General features: G+C 42.3%; 1 protein-coding gene across 1 annotated transcript; it reads right to left on the bottom strand.

Moving 5' to 3' along the window:
* Positions 1–7,523: 7,523 nt before the first annotated feature.
* On the bottom strand, positions 7,524–9,078 carry Kdsr (3-ketodihydrosphingosine reductase). Its single transcript, XM_076910887.1, has 4 exons — positions 8,895–9,078; positions 8,174–8,603; positions 7,860–8,101; positions 7,524–7,774 (listed from the first exon to the last, which is right to left on the bottom strand). The coding sequence occupies exons 1-4, from the start codon at positions 8,997–8,999 to the stop codon at positions 7,562–7,564; spliced, it is 990 nt and encodes a 329-aa protein (XP_076767002.1). The 5' UTR covers positions 9,000–9,078; the 3' UTR covers positions 7,524–7,561.
* Positions 9,079–9,429: the final 351 nt, after the last annotated feature.

Genomic DNA, 9,429 nt, shown 5'->3' on the forward strand with positions numbered 1-9,429 from the left:
AGCCGCTGGTATCGTTCGCGTTTCGCTCGCGAACAGACGCCGAGAGACGATCGAACGCGAGCGAAACCATGCGTTACGAGTACGTTCCGATTCTGTTGCCAATTTAGTCCGCGAGGACGATTTTCCGTAATTCTCGGTTCTCCCTCGTTTAAATGGATAGTCAGCTGCGATCGTTCGTCGAAGACCAGAGCGTGTCTCGATGGAAGAGCCTTCGCGACGAAGGATCGAGTCTGCTCGTCGAACGACTCGATCGTGATCATGGTCGAACGCGATCGAGGCATCCGTGAACGTGGCAACGGCGAGCGCGGGTGTCCTGCCAATGATTTCTCTCCGTATACGAGGGTGGCTCGAAGGTGAATGAGGTAAAAGGAACGCCTATCGCGTATCGAGACAGTACGATCCGGCCGTTAGTCATTAGGGGTTAATTAATCTCGAGGGTGCGTGCTCGTGAAATGGGCGCGGGTTCTTCACCCGATCGAAAACTGGAAACTTGTCGGCGCAAGAAGATGAACGACACGAAGCCTGCGAACACCGCCACCTCTCTCTCTCCTCCGAAGACGAAACTGGCGGACGAATTTTTTATAGGAATTATATATAATATAGAAACACACACGAACTTCCGGGTATCTCGAAGACACGCGCGACACGGAATCTTTTGTATCCTCGTAACGCGATCCCACATTACTCCAAAACGGTACATTTTAACGAAACAATCGTCGTTACGCGAAATCATTGTATATATTATTGCTTGACGAGAGACCATCGGGAGGAAGCGAGTCGCGCGTAAAACGTCGCGCGACGGTAAAGAAACGGCGACCAGGACGAGCACCCCTTCCGGTTCATTATTTATCATTGACGAAGGTGTTTCGCGGTCTTCGTGTCTTTCTCGCGCGAAGCCAAACAGTGGCGGAGTCTTCGCGGATCGATCGAAGCGAGTTTCCGTCGAGGACGTCGGGAGGGTTTCGTAGTTTCTTTTCGCGGCGGGATTAATTCGACGACGCGCGAGTGTAGAATGCGTTGAGCGAAAACGGGGATGGGATTTTGGGGGCGAATCGCGGAGTGTCGGATTGAGTAGGGGCGGATGCGAAAAATGGGGGATGTAATTGAGCAGCCGAGTGCGTGATCGAGGAACAGGGACGTGGACTTTGTCCGCGCTGCTCGATAGAATTGAAACTTGTTCGATGAAATTCTTTGAACGCGATGCGATTAATTATATATTCGACTAGGGGGACGATTAGCTAAGCGTGTCTATACTCGACCGTGTACCGCACCCGAGATCGCCTCGAGGATGGGATGGCATCTCGACGATCGCCTCTTCCAGCAGACGATCCGTCGAAATCGCCCGGCAGCGAGAGGTGCGCGTCAACCAATAATTCCCTCGTTTTTCCTAATATTCTCTCTCCCTCTCGAAGCTATAAAAACGTTTCGCGATAAGTCAAATATCTGCGTAATTGGTGGAAGCTAGAGGAACGAGAGAAAATTGCCGATTTATATTGAACGAAACTTAGAGAAGTTAGAATGAAGTCTTAGAGATCCAAAGTGGAAATTCGATTTACTTTTTCAAATTTCACCTTTGAACAATTGTTGGTTATATTATTTAACCTAGAACTGTGCCATTTTTTGGTACCTAGTAAGAATTTAAATTGACTGATTAAGTATTTACTATGAGCAATGGAGGGTTGAACCGATGTGTTCTTGCGATATATTGGAAACAAGTTACGCTTGGTAATGAACGAATAGGAATAGTTTGATTTTAAAATCGAAGAACTTAATCGCGATTCCACTACCATTTATCGATAAAAATTATGTTTGTCTGGAAGCCATTTATACCATACAACGTGTATCAGTTGTATTTCCTCACAGTTCCTGGCGATTCTCGCACGACTTAAATCCGAAATCGCGATTTTAGTGGTTTCATCGATAATCACTGCCTATATTGTTCCATTTCTAAACGCGTTCAACGAGATTCTTTCTACGAATAGTATCCGTATTCTTGATTATGGAAAACGAACAAGACCAGAGAGGGTGCAGGTGAAACGCGCCGATTGCTTCGAGACGATCCACGGTGACAGATTTTGGTACTTGATGCGCATTGAGTATAAACACCAGCCCATAAAACAGTGTTAAACATGTGTCCGTGCATGCGTGGCAAGTTTCGTAACGGAATGGGTCACGAGTGTAAAAAGAAACGTGTACGAAGAAAAAAGAAACAGCGCTACGAATATCGACAAAATCAATTTCCTTTCATTTCCCGCCGATCCTTCAAAAATATCTGCAGAGGTATCCGACTCTCGAACGAGTGTCCACTGTCGATCGATAAGTCTAGCTACGAATACGAGAAATATCGTAATTAACAGGTTCTCACCTACTCCGCGTGTCGTCTTTCATATTTTATCGATCGATCGGATCCGAGACGATCGAGTGATCGTAATCCACCGTGACGGATGGCCCAGACCGTACACGCGTTCTGCACGCTCGGCTGTATAAACGTACGTACGGACAGCTTTTTTCAGTCGCCAGTGACTTCCCACGAATTTGCTTTCCTCTCGCAAAACGTTAGAAGGGAATACTGTTTTTTATATTATATATAAATATATATATACATATACGAACGGACAGATGAAATATATATATATATGTATATGTGTGTACGCGCGCGAATACGTTGCACAACGGTGTTAAAGTATTGAACAAGTTTCAGCTCGAACGCGAAATAGCGGCATAAGGATGGGGGTGAGGAGCGCGGGGTGAATTAGGGTGAGTATGGAAGGTACGCAACGAGGGTGGTTTAAAAGTTTGGGACGATGGGAAACGTTTTAGGGGGCGTGTACGCAAGAATATAATCACGGGGGTAACTGTGAATAATAACCAACGGGAAAAACGAATGAAGAAGGAGAGGGAGGGAAAGAGTGAGAGAGAACGGGGGTGGTTGTGGAGGAAACGTAACGGGAACGGAGGAGAGGAGATTAGTCGAACGAGACGAACGATACGTTAGAATATCTACGATTCATGTGATTGTAAATATATAGTATATAAATAACGTAACGTTAATTAACGATATGCCGTACGTGTTACACTAATGAAAAAGAAACAAGAAAAAAATAAATAAATAAATAACGTTACTGTGTAATTTTTCGGATCGTAAACGCATTCGAATGGGTCTGGCCGCCCGTGCTAACCGGCTCGAAGTTTGTGTTTCGAGGCAACAGCCGGTTAGAAGAAGAGGAGGACCTCGCGATCGGGGATTCGTGAACCGCTTAACCCTCTGTCGACGCTGTCGTCTAACCTCCATTCGTTTCCACGGAGACAGAGGATACCGCGTGAATCTTTACAGTTCTGCAAAATACCGTGGAACTCGTTGGTATTTATACGCGCAGACGTCCAGGGGGTCCTCGATTCGCGAATAGGGACTCGGCAAGAAATAAACGCAGCGGGGAGGAACGAGAATAAAGTGGTGAAGGGACAAAAAAAAAGAGAAGAAATTAAACAGGCGACAGCGTAGAGAGCCGTGAGGGGGAAAGGAACATGGGGTGGCACCGAGGTGCGTGCTTTTTCTGGCACCGAGGTGCGTCGAGACAACAAAAAGGGGCGCAGCTGCTCGCAGCGCGTTCCTGGATAGCACGGGCCGGCCACACGCGACTAGATGTAACACTAATTAACGCCTAGCGTAAGAACTAACGGATATAAATGAAGGATTATATTGTCTGACATAATAATAACCAGGTGTGGACGTACACGCGTATACGTGCGTTTTTCGCGGCAATCGGTGACTGTGTGTGCATGAAACTAGACGCGCGCGACACACGCGTCGCGTGCGAACTTTAAAAGAAACAAAAGGGAGAGACGAATGGTATCGAGGGAGATGAAAGAGGATGCATGTGTGTGTACACGCGAGACAGCCGAGGAAAGGACGGAGAGAAACTAAAGGGAAAGCGAGGAAGAAAGAGAGAGAGAGAAAGGAAACGAGAGTGAAAGAGCAAGCGAAAGAGAAAGGAACGCATACACGCGCGAGAGGAGGGTAGAAAAAAATAGAGGGTTGTTTGTTGGACTGACGTGGTAAGGCGTTGGTCGAATGACGCACTTTAAGATAAAAAGGGACGACCGGGGACAATCCTTCTTGTACCGTTCTTCTTCCCTTTCTTCTTCCCGCGCCTCGCGAGGCCACTCGTGACGAAAGATAAAGAGAAAGGGCTAAAGATAGGGCTCACCTCGAGGCCACAATTAAAGCTCGCCCGCGCTTCCCGCACCCTTTCTGCTTGCTACAGCCAAGGCCTCCCCTCGCCAGGTGGAAGAAGAAAGTTGTAATTTCCGCGCTCGTCCTCGTCGCCCCTTTATTATAACGGCGGTAACAAAGAGGAGACGAGAAAGACGCTGATGGACGGGTGGTGGCGGTAATGATGGTGATTATCATAAATGAAGATGATGGTAAATTAAATAAAAAAAAAACGTAAAAAAAAAGAGAATAACGTCGTCTAAGGTATACTAACGTTGTAGACAGCATTGAATTTTTGTACCATTGTCTATAGTAGCTCTTAAGTGTCGCGGATCTTTTTGTTCTCAAGATGCCCGCCATCGCAGGCTTGTGTACGTATTTATGTATTCTCGGTTTTGTCGATCGCTCGCGGGACGGATATTGATTACAGATCAGGAATTTTCGTTTCATTCTCCACGTTGATCATTTTGCGAGGTCTAATTTAATTGATATCAGAAATTCTTCATCGAAAACGCAACCTTAGTTTCCATACTGCCATTATTATTAGCAGATTGCAATATTTGCTTTTACCAACTTCTTCATTGCGTATGTATTTTTCTAGAGAAAGTCAAGTATTATATACATTATTTAGAGCACGCTCCGCGCATCAAATCCGCCCCCAGCGATGAACACGTACCCGTTCCCGAGAGTCGCGGTACGCGAGTATCGAGAGATCCTTTTTCGTGTGATGATTGACCGTCCTGACAGTTCGTCGATGTGCTCTTACGCGTAGATACTCGAAGTTAGTTTTCTCGATAGTAGTTAATACGAGTGACAGATTGCGACGATGCGATTCTGCCGGGGAGAAGGAATCGAGATCAACGAGCCGGGAGTCAGTTTCTCGAGTGGTGTTGCGATCCAAGTATCAAGAAGAAAAAGGAGCAAAAGAACATTAAAGAATGATAGCCCGTTCGCGCGTCGTACGATGAGAGTTGTGATCGATTGTGGAAACTGGTTTGCCGGTAAGACGATATCGCGAGGAAGTAAATTTTATCGAAGGAAGATTGTATACTGACGCGGCGTGAATTTATACCCCGTTGATTAGGGGATGATTATTGATTCCGTGAGACGTGTGTATGTATAATTACTGTGATTTTAACCCTCTACCGCTTGTTACTGTTGTCAGTCATGAAAGGCGCTATACTTATTTGCGACAACATCGTGACGCCTGGCGTAGATGTAATTTTAAAAAAAAAGGGAAGCAAGTAGCTCGAAAGAATTCCAATATAGCTGTGTACACTTATTTGATTTTCAGCAACATAATCCCGTTTCTACGTCACACGCATACGCATCTCTTATTCCTTTTTACTTAAACGCACACGGTCTTGTTGCAAGCCATCTTCCAGTTGGGTTATTTCGCGTCCCATCGTACTTTTTTACCTCGTTTTTAGCGAGTCGTTTTGTACATACAGATAACCTGCGTAAGTGGAGTAGGGAATAATTTTAGCTGTAGAGGGTTAGAAATAAATAAACGGTACACAGTCGTGGATCGAAACCCTCGGGACGGAGAAGATTTCATGAAACCCTCGTTATCGGTTATATTAACCGTTTCACAGTGCAGTAAAATAGCGAGGGGTGTAGAACGAAGAATTTCGAGAATGATTACTATTTTATTGTCAACGTTTCTTGTATTTCCGACGTCAGATTTCGTTTTAAGTATGTTACACACACATATATTGTATAATAAATATCCTTCCCTTCCCGACTTAAGATATGAAACTTTCGGCACCGTACTTGATGTTTGCCCGAGTTTGTCTCGTCTTACACTGTGAAAGGGTTAACATGCCACTCGTCGCGCTTCCCTTATTGTACGACAAATAAATAGGAATCCATTGAGTAATATCCGCGGTTCTTCGTTCGTTGAAACTATAACAGACTCTCGAAAAGCCTTGCAAAGTAATAAAATGTGGGAGTTCAAGGGTTTAAAAGCAGCAGGCTCGATCGTGACAGGGGAGAATCAATCTATCACGAACGTGTTCAATTCCCAGGAGACCTCCCGCGATGACAGTTACGTTTCCAACGCGCGACAGATCACACGGTGGATCTAATTAACCATAAACACGTGCCGTTTGCCGGTTCGAACGTTCGACGAAGCTGATGACAATTACAAATCACACGCAGCGTACAATCGATTACAAAACCATGGACGATCCAGAGAGCTGTGGCTAACGGGGGGGTTGGGAGATAATCGAGGGAGATGAACAAGTGGGGTTGGGGGATGAAAGCGTTTGTCGAGCGCCCGAATAAGCGAACATCGATTTAAAATTAACGTAAATTAATTAAATGAAAAACGAAAATTGAAGAAAAAGAAAATAAAAATGATGCCCCTCGAAGCAAGCCTCGTCTCGCAGATTCCCAAGTGTACACCTTGAACGCTTTAGGGTAAACCGAAATAGACTTTAACGAATCCGCGAGATGATGCCGAGGAGAAAAAACGATTGCGTGGGTGAACGGAGGATAAGCAAACGAGCGGAAGTAGGGACGCGTGGATTGAACGTGTGTGTGTGTCTGTGTGTGAGTGTATGAAGAAGATAGAGAAAGAAAGACGAAGAGAGAAAATGGTCAGGCTGAAAGGGAGAAAGAAAGAGAGAGAGAGAGAGAGAGAGAGAGAGAGAGAGAGATAATAAATCAATGTTAAACCGATCATTACCGATTTACAATTTCGAGAGACACATCTTCGTTACCCGCCATTTCTCTGCATGAGTTCAACCTCGGTTTCAAATGCTGGACGTTGCCCTCCCACAGATATAAATCGCAGACGAACACGAACTTTGTTAAAAATATTCGACATCGACGTATATGTACTACTGGACATTTTTAATGCATCGGAAAGTGGCAGTTGTGAGAGCGTTACCACCAACCGGGGCATCGTCCGCATCGAGATATACACATTACACATAAACTCTCAGCGTTTCCGTTTTTTCAAAATATCGTGGCAACAGGGACGTGGAGAACTGTCCCGTTCTATGTGTCTAAGAACCATAAAGCTTAATGAAGAACATTATACTATGAACTTACGGGATACTAAATAAAAGTAAGCCAAACCGTTAGCAAGTCGAATGTGTGTCCCTCCCTTCGTGGCTACTGACGGCGTCCGCTTTTTATTTCGAGTTTCAATGGTTTTCACTAACTTATTATTAAAATTATTAAAAATGCTTCGTTGGAACATTTAATTTTTATTTCGGTGATACAAATAAGATTTGATAGTTGCAGGTTTATTATACATAGTAAGTCGAAAAGTTACAAACGTTATGTAGTTTTTGTATATATATATATATTTTTCTTTTTTTTTTTTTGTTGACCCGTGACTTATTCGGATTTTTTATTTCTATCACGGGTCTTCATACAATTCTGAATAATTTTTCTAAAATGTATGAGGTAGGAGGCACTTACAAGCCGAAAAATACCCATTAACAGCGATTGCAGAAATAATTCCCAAATCGAATTGAAGGGTGACATTCCGGAACATAGAACAGTTAATATGAATCCTTCCATACCGACGGTGGAGAAGAATCTCCCAGCCTGAGAAATAATTAATTCTTCTGTTACGCGTCGATAAAAATGAGCGACCCGTTGGAATAGCTTATATCGTCTTCATTTTACTTACCAATGCATCCTTAAATAGTTTACTTGCTACTACTTCTGGACTGACCAGAGAACTAGTTTGAGATATCAATTTGGTTTCGAGAGGTTTAGATAATTCTTCCACAGCAAAACCTGGAGTGTCAGTATCTGGAGGTAGACAGAGAGTCACAGAAATGTTATAGGGAGTAAGTTCCATAGATAAACTTTCTGCTAAGCCACGGAGTGCGAATTTTGTACTACAATAAGCTGAATATCCAAATATACCTAGAAAATAAAAATATCAAAAATGGAATCATACGATGCAAAAATAATTGAATAGAATATTGAAATGCATACCTAATAGTGCAGCTTGAGAAGAAGTAAATACAATGATTCCTTCTTGAGAAGCTTTCATTCTTTGTATAATAGCTTTTGTACAATAATAAGACCCCAAAAAATTGATATTAATCATTTTTTGTAAGTCTGCTACAGAGGTGTCTTCGATCTTGCCACAAATTGCAGTTCCAGCACAGTTCACCAACATGTATATTGGACCCATAGTCTTTTCTAAATCGGTTAAAGCTTTTTCAACCGCATTATAATCTCCACCTATGTCTAGTGAAAGATATTCAACTTTCTGAACATTTTTATCTTTGCACGCGTGAATTATTTCGTTTCTTGCATCCTCTAATTTTTGAACATCTCTTGCGATTATTGTCACATGAGCTCCATGCTTGGCAGCAAGAATCGCGACACATTTTCCAATTCCACTGGATCCACCTGTTACCTGGTAATAAGATATTAAAAATGTTTTATACAATACTTTGATATAAAGAGATACTAAAAAGTGATCAAGACACATAATAACTTAAAGGAGAATTTCATATAAATTTGTATCTAACAACAACTAAAGCTTTGCATTAACGATAATTAATGGGAAGATGAGATAAGTGAAAGAAGGGTTAATAATTGCTTTTACAACGGATAAAATGTTGGTGTTACATTCACGTCCTACAAGTGTTTTTATATAACATAACCTTATTAGAGGTTAAGTCTCTATTAATTCGTTATTACTTACAACAACATGCTTTTTATTAACACCTTTTAGTCGTCTCCGCCAAAACAAATACTTTGCAACCAAAATAACGATTAGTAAGGCAACAATTGTTAATATTATTAACATTGTAGAGACTCTTTACAGTACTACGTTCAAACAAGAACTAAATCAATTCGTACATTTAAGTATGAATGACGATTTTCTTGTTATCAATAAAGCACAGTTTGTGTTAGTATTATAAAAAATTATCAATATACGATTAAAAAACTGAATTGATTGTAAACTTTTAATCGACTAGACATACTCAGTCATAAGTAGGTATACATGCACTCTCGCTGCGCCAAATAACAAACTACATTGAAACCAGTCATACATGAAAGTCCACCGGGTTGCCTGATCTCTAGGCGCAGATACATCAAACAATTTAAACAAGAAAAAAAACGAAGCAATTAGCCAGATAAAATACTTAATTGTAATTATTGCGATAAATATTTTACATTTTATCGCAATCTCTAAATACAAATTACTCTGTAAACTAAGCGGATTATTCAATTTG

This window comes from Xylocopa sonorina, chromosome 3, assembly GCF_050948175.1.
Source record: "Xylocopa sonorina isolate GNS202 chromosome 3, iyXylSono1_principal, whole genome shotgun sequence".
NCBI classification, from domain to species: domain Eukaryota; kingdom Metazoa; phylum Arthropoda; class Insecta; order Hymenoptera; family Apidae; genus Xylocopa; species Xylocopa sonorina.

What these genes read in the sequence shown, in the direction of transcription:
- Kdsr (XM_076910887.1), bottom strand. Translation starts at nt 8,999, where the DNA reads ATGTTAATAATATTAACAATTGTTGCCTTACTAATCGTTATTTTGGTT. An exon ending in TTCTCAAGCTGCACTATTAG is followed by an intron (nt 8,102 to 8,173) that starts GTATGCATTTCA and finishes TTTATTTTCTAG; the next exon opens with GTATATTTGGATATTCAGCT. An exon ending in AACTATTTAAGGATGCATTG is followed by an intron (nt 7,775 to 7,859) that starts GTAAGTAAAATG and finishes ATTATTTCTCAG; the next exon opens with GCTGGGAGATTCTTCTCCAC.